The 20,972-nt window shown below is 45.6% G+C and overlaps 1 protein-coding gene across 1 annotated transcript in view; it reads right to left on the bottom strand.

Annotated features, from left to right (window-relative positions):
* The window catches only part of CCDC57 (coiled-coil domain containing 57), a 94,499-nt gene that overhangs the window by 23,579 nt on the left and 49,948 nt on the right, over window positions 1–20,972 (bottom strand). Inside the window, exons 15-17 of the mRNA XM_089901516.1 lie at window positions 10,929–11,029; window positions 6,503–6,622; window positions 5,853–6,069 (exon numbers count right to left, since the gene is read on the bottom strand). Of these exons, the coding sequence (XP_089757642.1) occupies window positions 5,853–6,069; window positions 6,503–6,622; window positions 10,929–11,029 (438 nt within the window). The remainder of the gene's footprint in view (window positions 1–5,852; window positions 6,070–6,502; window positions 6,623–10,928; window positions 11,030–20,972) is intronic.

Genomic DNA, 20,972 nt, shown 5'->3' with positions numbered 1-20,972 from the left:
ATTTAAGTCACCAATAAAGTTTTAAAAAGTACTCTTACACAAAGTAGAAGTACCAGACAGGTAGTTCAGTTATGCGTGCTCAAATATTCAAGATACAAGGAGAGCATAAAGAAGCTTTGTGGGAACTTAAAACTAAACTGCATTAATTTCAACCTTTCTTCCCAACCAAATCTTTCACGGGGCGAACCAAAAGCCTAGGCAGCAATGTATCATTCCTACTTTTTTACTGCAAAGTGCTGCTGAGAAGTAGCAGCTTCAACCCCTCTGTATGGGTGTCTCAGCACCTTCCCCTGCACAGACTCTGCTGCAGGCCCACCCACAGCACAGCCCTTCCCCAGCTTTCTTGCCAAGGAACCCCAACACCATTTAGTTCCAGGCAGCAGGTTCACAGAGTCTAAGACAATCTCCCAGTGACTGGTCAAGGGACACCATGTGACCCCGACAGCCAGCGAGATGGAAAAGGGAGTTTGGGAGCTCTGGGGAAACATTTCCCTTTCCAATGAAAAGAAACCAAAGCAGGAGGAGAGAAGTATGCCTTCCATCTCTGGCCTTCTGACGTGATGCTTGGAGCTGCTGCAGCCATCTTGGAACCTTCAGGAGGAAAGAGTCCCAGAGGAGCTAGCCGTAAGCTCATTTACCTCGGCCTTGACATGCAAGTTCTTGGTCAGCGTGCTGCTGTGCATGCACACTGTGTGTCGGGAAGGCTACCATGATGCTGCCCACCTTGGCTCTCTCCTCCTCATTCAGTGACCATGTGTGATTTTCTATGGGTGCCATGATGAGATAAAGGTTGGGAAGCTCCCGTATGTTACTTTCATCAGGCTGTGCTGTGACTTGTAGCCAAAAGCATTTAACCTAATACAAACCATCCCCACCTCCACCCCAAGCCAATTCCACTGCTGGGGGCCGTGTTTGCAGTGACCCTTCCCTCCCCCCCCAGCACGGTCCCCACTTCCACCTCCAGCCACCAGTGGGCTGTTCTCGCCCTGATCCAGGCCCTGCTATCCACGGGGACCTGCATGGCCGATGGCACCATCCACCACTACTTGTCCCTGCTTCCTCATATACCAGACGACCATTTCACACTTCTCTTTCTACCTCTCCCTCCACCTCCTCCTCTCAGAGTCCATGGCTTTGCCTCATACTTGAAAGGAGGAAATAAAGGGAACCGACCGGCACCTGTTTTCCCACCACCAGACCTGCTGTTGGGACAGTTCTCCTCAGGCCACTGAAGGCTTCTGCTCCTGACTCTCCTGCCTGGGTGTTTCCATGGCCAACAGCCTCAGAAGAAGACAGCACGACTCCCTCGGGGGCAAAGGGCAGAGATGCCTGCAGCCCACTATGAAAGATTTGGGTTCTGCCCGTTTGGGGTCACTCAGCTGAGACTCTTGCCCTGGCCCGTGGGACAGGGATTGAGGAGACCCTTGGCTGCCTGCTGTGCTGCGAGTGACGAGTTCTCCGTGTCTTCTGCCGGTGCCTGTGAGGCTGTGGCAGCTTGCTTGTCAGGTGTGGCCCGTAAGCTCCCAGTTCTGGCTGCCCATCACCTCCCTGCCTCTGACCTGTGCTATCAAACCCCAGCCCCTTGAGCCCCCCCACCCCTTTCTCTCCTGGGTTTGCCCTCCTCCCCAGCCACAAGCATCACATCTCGCCCATCTTCCCAACCTGCATATAGACAGGCTGCACTTCCACAACTTCCTCCAATATCGCTCTTTTTTTTAAAAGTATTTTAAATGTAAATTTATTTATTTATTTATTTGTTTGTTTATTTATTTTTGGCTGCATTGTGTCTTCGTTGCTGCACATGGGCTTTCTCTAGTTGTGGTGAGCAGGGGCTACTCTTCGTTGCAGTGCGCGGGCTTCTCATTGCGGTGACTTCTCTTTTTGCAGAGCATGGGCTCTAGGCGCGTGGGCTTCAGTAGTTGTGGCACACGGGCTCAGTAGTTGTGGCTCTCAGGCTCTAGAGCGCAGGCTCAGTAGCTGTGGTGCATGGGCTTAGTTGCTCCACAGCATGTGGGATCTTCCCAGACCAGGGCTCGAACCTGTGTCCCCTATGTTGGCAGGTGGATTCTTGTCCACTGCATCACCAGGGAAGTCCCCAGTCCCTATTTTAACTGCTGCTTTTCAGAGCAAGACATCTTTTTTTTTTTTTTTGCCGTACACGGGCCTCTCACTGTTGTGGCCTCTCCCGTTGCAGAGCACAGGCTCCGGACGCGCAGGCTCAGTGGCCATGGCTCACAGGCCCAGTCGCTCTGCGGCATGTAGGATCTTCCCAGACCGGGGCACGAACCCGTGTCCTCTGCATTGGCAGGCGGACTCTCAACCACTGCGCCACCAGGGAAGTCCCAAGAAATCTTGACTAAGCTGTCCACCCGTTCTTCTCCAGCCCCTTTAACTGGGAAGGCTGGATGACAAGTCCACCACTCCACTGAGACAGCCAGAAGGCCATAGTGATGCAGAGCACTTTTCTGCCCTGACCTTCCCTGACCTCTTTGCAGCATTCCACCCAGCTGACCACTCCCTCCCTCTAAAATCTTTTCATTATAAAAGATACCAAACTATATCAAGCACATATAACATACGTGTATCGTTTAAAGAATTGTTAAAAAATAAAACAAAGAATAAAACAGAAACCTGTATACTCAGCTTGAGAAACAGCATCACTACTGCCTGTGTTTGTCAATAAAGTTTTATTGGTGCACAGCCACACCGATCACTTACACATTGTCTGCGGCTGCTTTTGAGCTGCAGGCAGAGATGAGTAGTTGCAAGAGAGACCATTGGGCCACAAGGCCGAAAATACTCACTATTCGGCCCTTCACAGAAAAGTTTGCCGACACCTACTCTGGAATTTTTTTTTTAGTGAGGGATGGGTGGGGCACAGTTGCTCAGTTTTTTTGCTAAAGCAAAGCAGAGCTGGAGGAAAGTGCATTTATCAGGAAATAAGATGGACGTGTGGCCTGAAGAAGGCATCATTGAGTCAGCATTTCTCCCCTACTCTTCCTGTAAATCATCCCCCAAAAGAGAAAATTTTCATGAAAACTAGAGATAAAATTCCAGATGGGAAAAATGGTGGTTCTGCCAAAGGTGGTGGAAATGAGCAGGGGTGTGTGGAAGGGCAGGCACGGTGGGAGGCCTCAGGAGGAGCCAGGAGGTGGGAGCACAACCCCCTGGATGCAGCGTGCCTGGGTGGGAGGGGAGAGAAGCTGGGCTTTGTGAAAACGGGCAGAGATAAGTCAAGGCCGGACTTAGTTAAAAACCACCAACAAAACTGCTAGACTGGACAATGGCCCTGGCCTCATTTCCCTTATAAGTTTCCTACAAATACCTGGTCAAGGAAAAATCACCTCTTTTAAAGATGAGGGGGAACAAAGGAACAAAAGTGCTACGAGAAAAAAGAAGGAAGGAAACCAGCAAAACGACAATGAACATTCACCAAAAACTTCCGATAGAGCCGATGAAAAATACAGCAAAACGTTCCTGAATTTAAAATGTACTGAAGCAGTAGCTTCTCAGATTAATGAGCTCAAGCGGGAGGCGTGAGGAGAACAGACCAGTCTGCAGCTGAGGAGACTACCCGGAGGCATCACAGGGGCGATGCTGCCGCCAGAGGGGACAGAATGTGGACCACTGGGAGGATGTGGCTCCTTCCAGGGGCAGAACCCAGGTTTAACAAATCCTGAGAAAAGCCACAACAGAGTTTTGGGGCTGGGCCTAAAGACTGTATGGGAAAAAAATAAATAAACAAATGAGAATTACCAGGAAAACTCTGAGAAAGAAGCATAACTGGAGATCCTAAGTCAGTAGACATTACAAGGGACCAGGAAGCAGTAACAATTCAAACAGCACTGCACGTGGACAGACCAAGACCAATAAATCAAGGCGGAGGTCCCCAACTCCCGGGCCACTGACTGGTACTGATCCGTGACCCGTTGGGAACCAGGCGGCACAGCAGGAGGTGAGCGGTGGGCGAGCCAGCAAAGCTTCATCTGCCGCTCCCCCTCGCTCACATTACCGCCTGAGCCATCTGCACCCCTGCGCACCCCGTCTGTGGAAAGGCTGGGGACTGCCGAACCAAGGGACAGAACAAGAGCTCCAGACCCAGACTCAAGTACACACAGAACATCTAACATGATAGTGAAAGCGGGATTTCAAACAAGTGAGGAAATGTGAGTTATTCAATAACGGGTATGGGGAGGGGACTTCCCTGGTGGTCCAGCGGTTGAGAATACGTCACAGGATGCAGGGGACGCTGGTTCCATCCCTGGTTGGGGAACTAAGATCCCACATGTTGCGGGGCAACTAAGCACAGGCGCTGCAACTACTGAGCCCACGGGCTCTGGAGCCCGTGTGCCACAACTAGAGAGAAGCCCACGCACCTCAACAAAGAGCCCGTGTGCCGCAACAAAAGATTCTGCATGCCACAACTAAGACCTGACGCAGCCAATAAATAAATAAATATTAAAAAAAAAACTGGTGTGGGGACATTTGGATTGCCACCTGGGGTTAAAAAAAGTTTGGTTCCTATTTCATAACCTACACAGTGATAAATTCCAAATGGATCCTGGATTTAATTATGAAAAAAGGAAACCATAACTGTATTAGAAGACATCATGGCAGAATAATCTTCAATCTTGGAGTGGAAAAAACCCAAGTATGGCACAAAACCCAGAAAGGATTAAAAACAAGAACATTAATTAAATTACATAAAAATAAAAAAATACGTGCATGACAAAAACTACCATAGGCAAAGTCAAAAAACAAATGAAAAACTGTGGGAAAATATTTGCAATTCATATCTCAGAAAAAGTCTGATTTCCATTATATATAATAAGCTCATACAAATCAATAAGAAAAAGATTATAAACCCAGTATACAAATGGGCAGAGAACTGAAGGAAAGGAAAAGGAAATGACTCAAACATGTGAAAAGATGCACAACCTCCTAACAGGAGAAATATGAATTAAAATGACACCTAACAGACTGGCAAAGATTATAGTTTGATGACACTGCTGGAGAGGGTCTGGGGAAAGATGCCCTCTCAGCCTTTGCTGGGTGGGTGTGAACTGGTACCACCTGATGGAGCCCAACTAACATCTTCTCGAACTGGACATGCACATACCTTTGGACAAAACAATACACCCTCCGGGAATTTACATTTACGCTTTTATGCACGCACTACAGCATGTACAAGGTAATTCACTGTAACGTTATTGGTGACGGCAAAAGATTGGAAATAATCTAAAATGCCCATTGGCACATTGGGCACACCAGGAAGCATTCATGCATTGAGGCTGAGAGCCGAGAATGAGGGCGCTTGCTGTGAGCTGATGCGGAAGGGGATCCAAGTTCATTCCCCCAACCCAGGTCTTCAAACAGCCTCCCCTCCGCCCACCCTGCTTACTACATCTTGGTCTCACGCAGTTCCCCCAAAGGTGGCCCTTCAAATGAACTCTCCTGAGAACCTCACAGTGAGCGACTTTCCCGGGGGCAGAGGACACGCACTTCGTGGGCTGCCCTGGCCTTGTGAGGCTGAGCAGAACACAGAACACCCGCCTGCCCGAGTCACAGGCTGACCACAGTGCCCCCACCCTCGTGACCTGTGGGCTCTACTCTGGGTAGACATGGTGACGTGGTCAGCTGGACGCGGGGCTGGGAGACACCCTCTGTCCCTGGGGGACGGTCAGGCACCAAATCAGAGGACAGGACTGCAGAATTTACAGACTCCCTAACCACAGCAGGAAGAACGCCGTGCCCACTCTGTGTGTCAGCCTGTGAGTGGCCACCACGGCTGTCCTCATGGCCAGCACCCAGACCAATGGGGCAACGGCCTGGGGATGTACGTCTTCACCTACCTGGAGGCAAGTCGTCCTGGGAGGTGAGGCCAGAAGGGCTAGATCCCAGGTCCAGTAACTTCCATGTGTCTTGGAGGGAACTGCTGGCAAGTGATGAGAACCTTTGGGTGTGGTGGCCATTTTCCTCCTGGAATTCTTGAGCCAGGCGTGGCTTTGGGGACTGATTTTCTTTCTGAGGAGCTGATCTGCAAGTCACTGTGGAGATTCTGTGTTGCCTCTGTGAAAGAGAGAAAAGAGAATTATCCTTGAAAGCCACCCTCTCTCCCTGCCCTCCTGGGGTGATAAGACAGTGGACGTGGCCCGAGGAGGGGCTCTGGACATTTAAACATGAAACATGGGGGATTCCCTGGCGAACCAGTGGTTAGGACTCTGTGCTTTCACTGCCGAGGGCCCGGGTTCAATCGGGTTCAATCCCTGGTCGGGGAAACTAAGATTCCACAAGCTGCGCGGTGCAGCTAAAAAAAAAAAACATGAAACACAATCCCGAGGGAGGCGAGGGAGGTGGGATTGGGGACCAGGGCCAATGCCCTGAGGTGAAGCCCTGTCACTCTGGGCAATGGCCACCCTCTCTGACACCAAGCACTCCAGTTCCAGGTGCTTCCTGGGTCGGGATGTGGCATGAAGAACTGGCCCTGGTGGATCCTGCGTACCAGCCCTGGCCCCGCTGTGCAGCCTGGCTCAGCATCCCTTCTGCAGACTGTCTGTGCCAAGTGGGCTTGGCTCTCTCCTGAGCGTTCGGAGAAACATTCTTTCTTGGCATTCTTAGAGTCCTGTCGTGGAAATTTAAATAAAAGAAATTCAGTGTTCGTGGGTCACTGATGGGGTACCTTACTGAGTTTTCCCTCAAGATTAGGGAGAAACGCTCTCCCCAAATTTCTGATATGAGGGGCTTACTCGGCTCTGTGACAAGCCAAAGTGGGGAACCTGCTTGGGTTCACTGGCCAGGACGAATTTAACGGGCCTCATCATGGCAATCGAAGTACCTCCCCGCCCTCGAGGGCAACCAAGCACCGGAAAGTCACACAGCCTTCCTGTGGTGCCCAGGGAGGGCACCCTGGGCCCCGCCAGGCACACAAGGGGCCCTGCAGCTCTTGTTTGTGACACATCTTCAGTGCACAGCTGGCCCTCTGCAGCCTAAACACTCACATCTTCCCTCTGAGGGGAAGCCTGTGGAAAAGCAGTCAGGAGGGGGCACCGAGGAGAACAGAAGCCCGGGACTGTGCAGAGCCCTGCACGAGGGCCACCTGCTGCTGCCGCTTCTCCTGCTCAAGTTTAATTACGTTTTGGATTTTCAGCCAAGTAATGCACTCATACATTTTCGTTTTAACTTTCAGTTAAACTTTCAGATCCCACAAGCCACAAACAAACAAACAAACTTATCTAAACTGATGGAGAGTCTGTATTAGGTCAAATTATATGAAATTGCTGGTATCTGACCACTTTTGACCCATAAAATGGCAATTTTATATGGTTCAACATAATACTAAAGCCTACAGCAAACATACTACCTGAAGATAAAAAATGGGAAAAGCATTCTCTGTAAACCAGGACAAATGTGTGGGTGTCAGCCACCCAGTTTTCCTCCACGCTGTGTGGGGTCCTGCCCAGGACAGTGGGGTGAGAAAAGATGAATGGTGTGAGGCCAGAAAAGGAAGCAGCCCGGTCCTTACCCCAGATGCTACGTCCATCAACACACAAAAGCAAAGAGAAATACTGACACATGTGTTGGCATCAATCAGTTCAGAAGAGTTAATAGCTACAAAATCATTTTACAAAAGTCAACTCTGTTCCAAATGACCAGCAACAGTAGGAAAGTGTAAGTTTAAAGGGATGTTGAAGAGAAACAGACTGGTACAGCTATTAGACAATTATTCATCAATAAAAAGATGAGCTCTCAAGCCAGGAAGAGACATGGAGGAACCTTACATGCATGTTGCTAAGGGAAGGATGCCCATCTGAGAAGGCTACTTGTTGTTTGATTCCAACTCTGTGACATCCTGGAAAAGGCAAAACCATGAACACAGGAACAAGATCAGTGGTTGCCAGGGGTTAAGGGTGATGAACAGTGGAGCACAGAGGAGTTTTAGGGCCATGAAACTACTCTGTGTGATGCTGTAATAATGAGCATGTGCCATTATACACTAGTCCAAACCCGTAGAAAGTATGCCAAGAGCGACCCCTGATGTAAACTGTGGACTGTGGTGATGATGTGTCAGGGCAGGCTCATTGATTCTAACAAATTAACCACTTTGCTGGGGGTTGCTGATGACATGGGAGGCTGTGCACGTGTTGGGGCAGGAGGTACACGGGAACTCTCTATACTTTCTGCTCAATGTTGCTGTGAATCTGAAACTGCTCTGAAAAATGAAGCCTGTTTATTAAAACAATTTTGATAGCAACAAAAACAGATGACTATATTTTGTTGACCTCTGAAATACCTATATGGGACACACTATAAAGGATCTTCATGCATTGTCTGAAGGTATAGGCCAGTATAACAACTTGACAGTGTCATTCAACAGTATCTAAGGAAGATAAAATGTACACAGCCTAGAACACAGCAATTCTGATCCTAGGTCCATGCCCGAGAAACTTCTGCACATGAGGACATCTGTAACAATGTTCACACCAAAGAAATGGTAACTGACCTAAATGCCCATCAGTAGAAGAATGGATAAGTAAATGCTCGTGTATTCACAAAATAGAAAGAAAATACGCCAACGTGTGTCTAGCCCTGGGGTCAGCAAAGCACAACTTGTAGACCAAATCCTGCCCGCCACATTTTTTGGTACAGCCTATGAGCTAAAAATAGTTTTTACATTTTTAAATAGTTGAAAAAAATCAAAAAAGAAGAAAAATATTTCATGACATGAAAATTATGAAATTAAAGTTACAAGGTCCATAAACTTTTGCTGGAGCACATCCATGCCCACCTATTTACATATCTCCTGTGCTGGCATTCAGGGCAAATGCAGAGTTGAGAAGTTGCAACAGAGACTCTGGCTCTTACAGGCCAGAATATTCACTATTTGGTCCTTTACAGAAAAGGTTTGCCAATTCCTGAACTAGAGCTACATGTACCAACATATATACAGTTGACCCTTGAACAACATGTGTTTGAACTGGGCAGGTCCTCTTATATGCGGAGTTTTTTCAATAAATATGCAGTACAGGACTACATGATCCATAGCTGGCTGAATCCACGGATGCAGAACCACCGATACAGAGGGATGACTGTAAAGTTAAACGTGGATTTTCGACCACTGGTGGGGGGTCCGTGCCCCTAACCCCCACGATGTTCAAGGGTCAACTGTGTACATCAGAAACACAGTGCTGAATGAGAGCGTGTGTACAGAATGATGTACACACAGCCGGGTGTGATTTACACAGATTCTTTAAATATCTGCTGAGAGAGAGAAACACCAGCTCGGGCAAGTCTGAAGGGACCATGGATATCGGGGGCAGAACACTCAAAGGGGTTTTAACTTACAACATTTTGCTTATTAAGTTGGATGGTGTACACACAGGTTTCATTATATTAGTCTTTTTATCTTAGAAGTCTAAAAATACTTAAAATAAAAATAAACACATAAATAACAATATCCACCCAACAGAGAATAAATGGAAAGAACAACCAAGAAAATTCTGTAAAGGAACAGAAACAAGGGCAAGCTGTTATATGTATTTGTAACTTATTAAAACATTACGAAGCTACGGGATTCAGAGCTGGACAGCACCTGCTCAGGAGCAGACAATTCACTGGAACTGTACAGAAAGCAAATGCAGAACCCGAACCTAACAATGCTGCAGCATCAGGCCCATCACCTACAAAGCACTGGCCTAACTTGTCAAAAATGCCAATGTTGTGAAAGACAAAGAAGGGCTGAGAAGTCGTCCAGGCTGAAGGAGACATGTGCACATACACGCGTGGGCTGCATGCCACACAGGTCCTGGATGGCCTGCTTGGTGGAGGAGGATGGCTGAAAAGAGGTGACTGGCAAAATCTGAACACAGAATATGTATTAAATTCTAGGACTGCATTAATGTTATGTTTCCTGATTTTGATAATTTATATTTTACTGCAGCTATATGTCAGGGAGTGTCCTTGTATTCTGACATCCAGGGGCTCGATGTCTGCAACGTAGATCTACCTATTTCTCTAAAATGTGGAGGAAGCAGAGGGAGGGAAGAGAAAGAATGATAAAGCAAATGTAGCAAAAAGTTAACAATTGGTTAATCTAAGTGAAGGGTATATGTGCTATTCTTGCAACTTTGTGTAAATTTGAAGTTATTTCAAAATAAAAAATTAAACACAAACATAAGCAAGAGTATAGATTTTTAGTACATGATAAAAATGTCAATTCAAAATCAGTGAGAAAAAGGAGGATAATTACTTACAGGGTACTATGACAATTAGTAAAATAGAACAACTAGAGAAACAGGTGAATATTTACCTAAACTCAAAATACAGAAAGAAACCTCTAAGCCAGAAAACAGCGAAATAAACCTTTAAAGTAGACTGACAGGGTTCATTAGATGAAAAAAAAGTTATCTGTGGATTTTTTAAAAAAAGAAAAATTAAAAGGCAAATGACAAGTTTGAGAAACATGTGTAACAGAGAAGGAGCAATTTCCTTAACACATAAAGAACCCCTAAAAACTAACAAGAAAAATACAAACACACAAGTAGAAAAATTAGCTAAAAACTTGCATAAATAACCCACAAAAGAAGAAATATAAATGGCTGATAAATAGATTAAAAAAGTTAACATTGCTCGGAATATAAGGCATTTTTAAAAGATGCATTTTTTAAACTATTATGTTGGTAAAGATTTAGAAAATAATACCTAGGTAGGTAAAGCTATATAATAAAACATATATATATATTATACTTTGTAATTTTGAAAAATAGCAGGAAACACACTGATATGTCACTGGCAACTATGTTGAAATGCTAAAAGTTGGAAACTTTTTAAATTGTGTTTACTGTATTTTAAAGTTTCTGTTATGAAATGAAGTATTTAAGCAATCAGTAAAAAGTTATTAGAAATAAGTTTCTTACGTAAAGGAGTGTTACCTGAGTTGTGAGACGGGGTTGCAATGGTCCCAAGCGTGCATCAGGTGCCTCACCTGAACCCTGGGCCTCAGGGGTAGGAAGGGGGTGATGAGGCAGCTTCCCTATAAACGAGATGAGGGAAACGGTTTGTCCTCTGTGTGGACATCACTTGGGTTTCTCTTGTGCTGAATACAAATACTCAAGAAGAACAGTATGTACCTCTTCAAAACCAAAGTCACTTCTCTTTCAAGAGAACTTGGGGGGTGGACACCTGTGACTTGTACAACACACACCAGCATTTCAGCAGACTTCAGAACACACAGAAGCCTTCCACAGCAGCACATACCCCTTATGCAGCTTCTCAAAGTGGCAGTCATGAGCCATCCATTAAGAGACCCAAAGACATACCCTCTCCGCAGCAGAGAAAAATAAGAAGCAAAAGTTTAAGTATATACACTTGAGGCTTATTCTTGTAATCAATGCTTCAGCAGTCCTCTTTGAAAATAGGCGTAAACATCTTAGATTAACTTTATCTAAAACTTTTTTTTGCCGGGGGTGGGGTGGGGTGGGGGTGGGGGGTGGGCGGTGGGGGACTAACTTTGTTTTGCATGACACAGAAACAACCAACTGTGACTTCTCAGTTGCACTATTCTTGTTATGAACTCTCATCAGATCTTTCACTTTTGAAAATTATTAGTAAGTTAACCATGGCCATGTTAAGTCTTTGACATCTCCGTGGACAAAAAAAATGTTGTCTGCCATTTCAATAAACAAAGAATGTTGCCTGCCACCAAGCTATCAGCCTCTGCGGCCACCTCAACTGTGCACCCTGAGGGGATTTGGGATGGAGAAAAACAGGACACTGTCCCTACATAGTTAAGATGCATATCAAAGGAATGATTTCAGTGGGCCCAAGGTCTTGCATCTTCCCATAGGTAGAAAGGCACTAAAATCCTCGAGATGTCTGCTTTTTGTGATTAGCAGTAATCTTTCGATGTCTGACTACCTATATATTGTTTCAGCAAAAACTCCTACATATTCTTTCTCCTTCCTGACCTCTTTGGAACAGTCTCTCAGATCCATCTGACAGGCTACTTTCCCAGACTGCAGTCCTCAGTAATGTTCTTGAATAAAACATAATTCTCAACTTTTAGGTTGTGCATTTTTTCTTCAGTGAACATCTACAAAGAGTTTGTTTACTTTAATGGAAAAAAAAATGAAAGAAAGAAAGAAGAAAAAGGAGAGAAAGCTTTACAGTCAGGTCAGCACAGTGGGAAAAGACTGTGCTACAGGCATTGCTTAGACCACTGTGAGGCCATCCCAGTGGACTGACTCAGGATTTCCAGAACTCTAGTCAAGAAGCAGATGGACCGTTGAGACCTCAGAACCAAGACTGAGAGGAACAAGGATTAACCACCTAGGACTGAAGGAACCAATGAGGGACGAGGCAGCTGTTGTTGGGAACACTATAGATGTGATTTTAATGTTCTCCTTTCTAGATATGCAAGGAACTCATTCTTTTTCCCCTTAAGCTGTCTGTAGTCCATATACATTTGTGGTCTCTGGTTTTGTAAACTGAAACGAAACATTTCTAAGTGATATCTTGTTCTACCTGCCCGAGTCCTCCAGAACACAGAAACTCCTGCTGACTATTCTTACTTGCCTGACAATATAGTAATTTGCATAGGTTCAAAGAGAATCTGTCCTTGTTTTTACCAGGATTTGACTGGAAATGTGGATTATGCAGCCAAGGCCCTGCCTGGGTGGCCAGAGTTGAGAATGATACTCACTTAATCATCAGGACCCATTGCCTGTAAGGATCTGTGGTTGACTTCATGGAGCAATGCTCACAAAGCCCTCCCTCCCAGGATAACTGGCAGGTGCCAGGCTCACAGAGGGTTAAGGAAGGTCATCTCCTGGCAGGTCCAGGAACCTCAGAATATTTTGGAAACCTCAAGAAAAAAGGAATTTTCTCAAAATCACCAAGCAGGTGAAACATGGTGAGTTCTTGGCTTCCTGGACTCAGGACAACAAACAAGAAGCTTTCAAAAGTCCAATCTGAAATTGTGATGGAAAGTTCCAGCAAAGCAAACTCAAGAAGGCTAACACCGTGAGTTAACACTCTTGCTGCGCCTATGGAAACGATCAGGCCAAATGATACCAGCCTTGTTTTGTGATCAAGAATAGTCTTTGAGGTTATTTTTCTTTTTCTCTTTTTTCTTTTGGCCACGCTGTGCGACTTGTGGGATCTTAGTTCCCCGACCAGGAATTGAACCTAAGCCCTTAGCAGTGAAAGTGCAGAGTCCTAACCATTGGACCGCCAGGGAATTCCCCAAGATTATTTTTTTATCAAAAGCTGAGAAACTGTAGGGAGGGACTTCCCTGGTGGCGCAGTGGTTAAGAATCCGCCTGCCAAAACAGGGGACACGGGTTCGAGCCCTGGGCCGGGGAGATCCCACATGCCGCGGAGCACCTAAGCCTGAGTGCCACGACTCCCGAGCCTGTGCACCAGAGCCCACAAGCCACAACTACTGAGCCTGCATGCCACAACTACTGAAGCCTGTGCACCTAGAACCCGTGCTCTGTATCAAGAGAAGCCACCGCAGTGAGAAGCCTGTGCACTGCAACGAAGAGTAGCCCCTGCTCGCCGCAACTAGAGAAGGACCACACGCAGCAACGAAGACCCAATGCAGCCAAAAGTAAATAAATTAATTTTTTAAAAAAGAAACTGCAGGGAAAAAACTGTGTTCCAATGGAAACTGCATAGCCTACTGCACACCCTGAGGAGCTATCAGGTTCTTGCCTCTCATTGTGCCTGAACTACTTTACAACTCTGGAAGTTGACAGACATGCAAACTACACCTTGTCCCTTGGAGTTTTCATGGGCTCCCCCTCCCCCCTTTAGAGAAACCAGTTCTGCCCCATTTGCAATTCAATTCCTTTACTCCATATAAATTTGTGCTCTTTTGATTTTTCCTTGGAATTGCTTATAACATGTGACTGATTTCCTCACTGTTTAATAAACAGAAGAGAATTCTAAACACGGGATTTTTTTTTTTTTTCGGGATCATTTTCATATCTGTTTGAGAGCCATATTTTACTTCTTTCTGAAAATTACTTTTTAAAACCTGGGTAAAGAAATATTATTAAATGTTATTAAACATCAGAAAGGACACTGAATAGTATGAACCATGATGAGCTATTAACTGTCATGAACACTTCTGCTCTAAGTAACACGGCATGAAAATTGATACAACACAATGGTGAGGAGGAGAAATGGACAGAAATACAAGAGCAGTGCAAGATTTTAACACAAAGATCATGGTTCTTGGCATTTCAAGTTGACGAGTATAAAGAAGTTTAGACAGAATGTTAATAATTGTATTTAAGCTGAGGCGTCCCAGCACTGGAGCCTACAGGCTGTTGGGTGGGGCTGGGTCTTCGTGCCAGGGTGATGGTCTGCAGGAGAGCTCACGCCAGTGGGTGTTCCCTGGTACCTCCGCCACCAGTGTCCTTGTCCCCACAGTGAGCTGCAGCTGCCTCCCACCTCCTCGGAGACCCCCCAAGACCAGCAGGATAGTCTTCGGTATTTTGCTCATTTGTTCATCCATGTGAACATAAAATCCAGTTTGTCCAGCTCCTTGAAAAAAATATGCTGGGATTTTGATCAGTTTGAGAATTGACGTCCTCAAAAAAGTAAACTCTCTGTATCAGTGGACATACTATATCTCTGTTTATCTAGGTCTTCTTTAGCATCTTTAATAAAACTGTAATTTTTTTCCAATAAGAAAAAAAAATATTTAAAAAGGCTGCTTAATAGAACAGAATCAAAAGTAGACTTCAACTCATGCTTAAAAATAACTGAAGGAATTCTTTTTTAAATAAATTTATTTATTTATTTTTGGCTGAGTTGGGTCCTCGTTGCTGCACGCGGGCTTTCCCTAGTTGCAGCAAGTGGGGGCTACTCTTTGTTGTGGTGCGCAGGCTTCTCATTGCGGTGGCTTCTCTTGTTGAGGAGCAAGGGCTCTAGGTGAACAGGCTTCAGTAGTTGTGGCTCGTGGGCTTAGTTGCTCCGTGGCATGTGGGATCTTCCTGGACCAGGGCTCGAACTCACGTCCCCTGCATTGGCAGGTGGATTCTTATAAACACTGCACCACCAGGGAAGCCCACTAAAGGAATTTTGAAACTCTCTTGTGAAAATTAACCAAGGGAATCTCACTAAGATGGAGTGGGAGACCAGAAGGGGAGCCCTTATGCACGTCCCACTCACATCAATACAGATCCTAACAGAAGAGACTACCTTGCATCTCCATACGGAAGTGACACTGCTTTACTGCTGCCTGTGGGAGGAAGACATTCTCCTTGCCTCGCAGCAGCCCAACCAATGAGAGATCATTACAGCTCAGCCAATGAAAAACCACTACACTTTGAACCCCCAGTTTCCTCCAATGGACTGTTTATAACAGCTCCCCACAATGCCCCCTTCTCCTCTATAAAAGAATTTCCTCTCTTTTGCTTTACCCGACTTGCATGTGGTTCACCATAGTTGTATGTTCTGAACTGCAATTCTTTGCTGCTCCTTAATAAACTCGTTTTGCTGATAAAAATAACTGTTTTAGGTTAACATTACATGGAGGTCCGACCGAGATCCAGAGCAGACCCCTGACAACCCCAAGGCTGGTGAGCAAACAGGTGTGGTACCAACAGAGCCCACTGAGCTCACTGTTTTTCTAGTCACCCCTGGAGTTTGAGGGTAAGCTTTTCTCCTGGATCTGAGCTCCACTCTTTTTGCATTTGGAAGCTCTCTAGGCTTTATCTGGGATCTGTTCAAAGGCTTCATCCTTTTTTGTTAAGGCCTTGTTTTGTCCGTGAGTACTCACTTGGCACTTGAGCCGGACTTGAAATCAGGCTGTCCCTGTTGGAACTGTGCTGGCATTTGGTCCAATTCCTTTTGGAACTGGGCTGTTCCTATTTGGAACTGTGCCATTCAGCCTCTGGCCTGATTCCGTTGGGATCAGGCTGTCCCTACTGGAACTGTGATGCTATTTGGCCTGCAGGCTGTTTAAGAATTACCTCTTTGCTTTAGAGAAAAAAAAAAAAAAAAACTCTCAAAAATGGGATCCCAGTTATCTAAATGTCTTGAGGGCACCCCACATTCAAGGACCCTGTCTGATTTTATGTTTAAAAACCACAGCCCCTCCTCCTGCACATTTCTATGGGGAAATTTCAGGCTCCCCAAACTTACCTTTCTTAAAACTATATTAGCCATAGCTCTGAAATCATCAAAATTAAACCGGGTGCCTCTTTTGGTTGCTATTTTGAGGCTTCCAAACATTATCAGGAATTTAAAATTGCTTCCCTGCAAATACAATAATTACATTAACTGAGGCAAACAAACAATTAAAGAAAGAGAAAATGGCTCTGAAGTCTCATGCTCAGCTCCCCCAACTCCTTTGTCCCTGGTGTCATCTTGTTCATCCTCCCACCACTGCTTCTTTGTCTCAGGCTCTGCCACCCTCTGAACCTATCAGAACCTGCCCTTTAAAGTGAAATATTCTGAGGGTCCAAAGAGACCCCAGATTACTTATGTTCCCTTGAGGAAGGGTGAATTGCCAGACGCAGTTAAAGACTTTCCTAAAGTAACTGAGGGGCCCCCCGTAGGTTTGCTGGAGAATTTAGCATAGTTATTCAAACCTACCAGTCTGGTTTCTCAGATTTATATCAGTTAGTTTACATGCTTTTTGAGGGGCAAGCCAAACACTGGATGAAATTAGCCCTATGGAAACACCCTGGAGGGGATTTAGAAAAGCAAACCCCTAGCTTCTGGCAAGAGGTCAGAACGTGCTGAAAACCTCCACCAGCAATTACAGTCGTCTTTCCTAAGCCTGTTGATGGGAATAAAATTTAGGTTTTCACACAAAAATCTGATGAACCTGTTCATAACTATTATAATTGACTTCACATTGTTTTTAAAGAAAATTCTGGTCTTCCTTCAGATGTTCAAACCACTCAGATACCCCTTATCTCCATACTTATGAATGGGCTGAACCAGGATCTTTCTCTTTTAAAAGGACAAGGGTGGAATGGGAAATTACGTCCACTCTAGACTTAGTTAACTTGGCAAATTAGCTCACTCGAATCCTAGATGAATCACCTAAAAGAAAGACCGCTAGGGATCCCCTGGTGGCGCAGTGGTTGAGAGTCCGCCTGCCGATGCAGGGGACACGGGTTCATGCCCCGGTCCGGGAAGTTCCCACATGGCGCGGAGTGGCTGGACCCATGAGCCATGGCCGCTGAGCCTGCGTGGCCGGAGCCTGTGCTCCGCAACGGGAGAGGCCACAACAGTGAGAGGCCCGTGTACTGCAAAAAAAAAAAAAAAAAAGAAAGAAAGAAAGACCACTAAATTCTTAATCTTCAACTCCCGAAAATGAAGGCCCCTTAACGAAACCCAAAACCTTCTAGTTTCTGCTATTACTGTAAAGAGCCAGGACACTGGAAAGACTGTTACAAGTTTAAGCGTTTCGGGCATCTTCAGCCCTCTAACCAGCCTCTCCAATATCCTCTTAACTCCCAATGAGGGGCTCCAAGGCAGGACAGAGGCTCTCCCAATCCTCTCCTTGAATCAGCTTGGAGAAGCCACTATCCAGATCGGGAACGAATCTCTCTCTGTCCTTACAGACACCAGACCACACTCTCAGTGCTCAGCCCCACTGCTAGAAAGGAGCCCCTGCCTCAAAATACTAAAATGGTCCAAATAGTGGGGGAATCTCTAATGCACCTCAACAGGGTGCTGTTTCTGAACCTATTCCCTTTTGCTTAGACCCTTTAAGAGATACACACCCTCTTCTCCTTAGCTCCTCCGTCCCTATTCATTTAATAGGCTGAGACTTCTTGGAAAAGTATCATGCCTGAACTTCTTTCTCCCAAAAGGGGGAAACAGTTCTAAAATTTGACAGTCGCCATCAGAATAGCCACCAGGTGAATTAAATGATCCTTTGACATCTTTTATTTGCTCTGTCTCCAACGGTTCTGGAACTGATTCCGGAAACACTAACCATTTGTCGCTCTTGAATCAGCTACCACCCTCCTTACGGGCAAACTCTCCAACTGGTGTTGGCAAAATCCACAGTGTACCTCCCACCAAGATTCACATAGATCCCTCAAAACCTCTCCTCAAGTAAAAAAGCCCTTCAAGGTATAAAGTCCATAATAGAAGACTCTGAGGCTTATGGCCTCATTATCCCCTACAGTAGTTCCTGTGGTACTCCTATTTCACCCGTGAGAAAACCCATTTCCTCTCGTTTTACTGGACTTACATGTGGTTCACCATAGCTGCATGTCCTAAATGGCAATTCTTTGCTGTTCCCAAATAAACCCATTTTGCTGGAAAAATAACTGGCCATTTTTTTGTTTTAGGTGAACAATCCTAGTCTAACTTGAGTGAAATAGAAAACCTGAGCCCATAGGGGCAGAACATCTGGCAACTAATCACCCTGATAATATTATCCCTCAAAACCCCTGGGACATGGCCAAAGCGATACTCAGATGGGAAATTCACACCTTAAAAAAATGCAATTACTGGGCTTTCGTGATGGTACAGTGGTTAAGAATCCTCCTGCCAATGCAGGGGACACGGGTTTGAGCCCCGGTCCGAGAAGATCCCACATGCCATGGAGCAACTAAGCCCGTGTGCCACGACTACTGAGCCTGCGCTCTAGAGCCCATGAGCCACAACCACTGAGCCTGCGTGCCACAACTACTGAAGCCCACACACCTAGAGCCCGTGCTCCGCAACAAGAGGAGCCACTGCAATGAGAAGCCCGCACACCACAACGAAGAGTAGCCCCTGCTCGTCGCAACTAGAGAAAGACCGCACACAGCAATGAAGACCCAATGCAGCTAAAAATAAATAAATAAATTTATATATATAAAAATGCAATTACTAAACAAGAAAGAATGAAGTAAATGTTTAAGAAATCAGGGAAAGAACAATAAAATTATCCCAAGGAAAAGAATGAATAAAGATGAAATGGAAACTTCTGGTAAAGACACAGGAATATACCCATTGGCTCCAAGCAGTCACCTTTGAGGAAACCCCCTGGAAGGTAGCAGAGAAATTTTAAAACACACACACACACACACACACACACACACACAATGTAAATAAACACATCTAACATGCTCCAGAAGAGATTAGAAAGAAATAGGAAGAAATGGTGTTTAAAGAAACAATGGGTGAATGGATAAAGAAGATGTGGCAGATATATACAATGGAATATTACTCAGCCATAAAAAGAAACAAAATTGAGTTATTTGTAGTGAGGTGGATGGACCTAGAGACTGTCATACAGAGTGAAGTAAGTCAGAAAGAGCAAAAAAAATACCGTATGCTAACACATATATATGGAATCTAAAAAAAAAAAATGGTTCTGAAGAACCTAGGGGCAGGACAGGAATAAAGATGCAGACGTAGAGAATGGACTTGAGGACATGGGGAGGGGGAAGGGTAAGCTGGGACGAAGTGAGAGAGTGGCACTGACATATATACACTACCAAATGTAAAATAGATAGCTAGTGGGAAGCAGCCGCATAGCACAGCGAGATCAGCTCGGTGCTTTGTGACCACCTAGAGGGGTGGGATAGGGAGGGTGGGAGGGAGACACAAGAGGGAGGAGATATGGGGATGTATGTAAACGTATAGCTGATTCACTTTGTTATACAGCAGAAACTAATACACCATAGTAAAGCAATTATACTCCAATAAAGATGTTAAAGAAAAAAAAAAGAAAGAAACAATGGGGACTTCCCTGGTGGCGCAGTGGTTAAGAATCCACCTGCCAGTGCAGAGGACACGGGTTCGAGCCCTGGTCTGGGAAGATCCCACATGCCACGGAACAACTAAGCCTGTGTGCCACAACTACTGAGCCTGCGCTCTAGAGCCCACCAGCCACAACTATGGAGCCCCCGTGCCACAACTACTGAAGCCCGCGCGCCTAGAGCCCGTGCTCTGCAACAGAGAAGCCACTGCGATGAGAAGCCCGCGCACCACAACGAAGAGTAGCCCCCACTCGCCAAAACTAGAGAAAGCCCGCGCAGCAACGAAGACCCAATGCAGCCAAAAATAAATAATTACATAATTTAAAAAAAAAAAAAAGGCTGAGAATTTTAAAGAATCGGAAAAAAAACAAAACAAAACCAACCAACCACAAGTCTTAAGATTTAAAAAACATACTGATTCCAGAGCAGGTTAAATTAAAGCAGAGCAACTCTCACGTAGACACAGGATGGTAAAACAGGAGCACAAACGGATTAGATGAAAAATATCTGAGAGCAGCCAGAGAGGAAAGGGAGGCCACCCACGAGGAAGGGGCTTGTACTAATGCTGGCTTCTCAGAAGACAGCAGGGTATTGTCTTTTTTTTTTTTTTGCTACGTTGAGTCTTCGTTGCTGCGTGCGGGCTTTCTCTCGTTGTGGCAAGCGGGTCTACTCTTGGTTGCAGTGCGCGGGCTTCTTACTGCAGTGTCTTCTCTTGCATTGGAGCACGGGCTCTAGGCGCACGGGCTCAGTAGTTGTGGTGCACGGGCTTAGTTGCTCCGCGGCACGTGGGATCTTCCTGGACCAGGGCTCGAACCCGTGTCCCCTGAATTGGCAGGTGGATTCTTAACCACTGTGCCACCAGGGAAGTTGCTATTGTCTTTGAAAAAGTTGTAAGAAAATGCTAATCAGAGGTCTCTTTCCAGCTATGCCATCGTTCTAGAAAGTGGTCAAAATAAAATCATTTTATGAAGACAAAGAGTTTATTGCCCACAGGCTCTTCTTGAAGGAAAGACTAGATCCCTGAATGTCAGTTCCTCTCCCTCCCAGGCCCTCAGAAGAGATGTGTGAAATTGTGCATGACCCAGGGCTCCCGAGGGTCCTAGAGAAGAAGAGTGTGGCAGGTTGCTGACAGCGAGGGGCAAACATGCCAATAAATGTGCCATAAAATGTGACTGAAAACATGCCATAAAATGTGACTGAAAATGACTGCTTCTAAATTAATATCATTTACAGTAGGATTGGAGATCC

The sequence above is a fragment of the Delphinapterus leucas genome, chromosome 19 (assembly GCF_059928025.1).
Source record: "Delphinapterus leucas isolate spDelLeu-1000000601 "Yukka" chromosome 19, BTC_Dleu_Yukka2, whole genome shotgun sequence".
Classification (NCBI taxonomy): Eukaryota; Metazoa; Chordata; class Mammalia; order Artiodactyla; family Monodontidae; genus Delphinapterus; species Delphinapterus leucas.
Note: the sequence above shows the minus strand (reverse complement) of the source record. Positions and strands in the feature narration are given on the sequence as shown.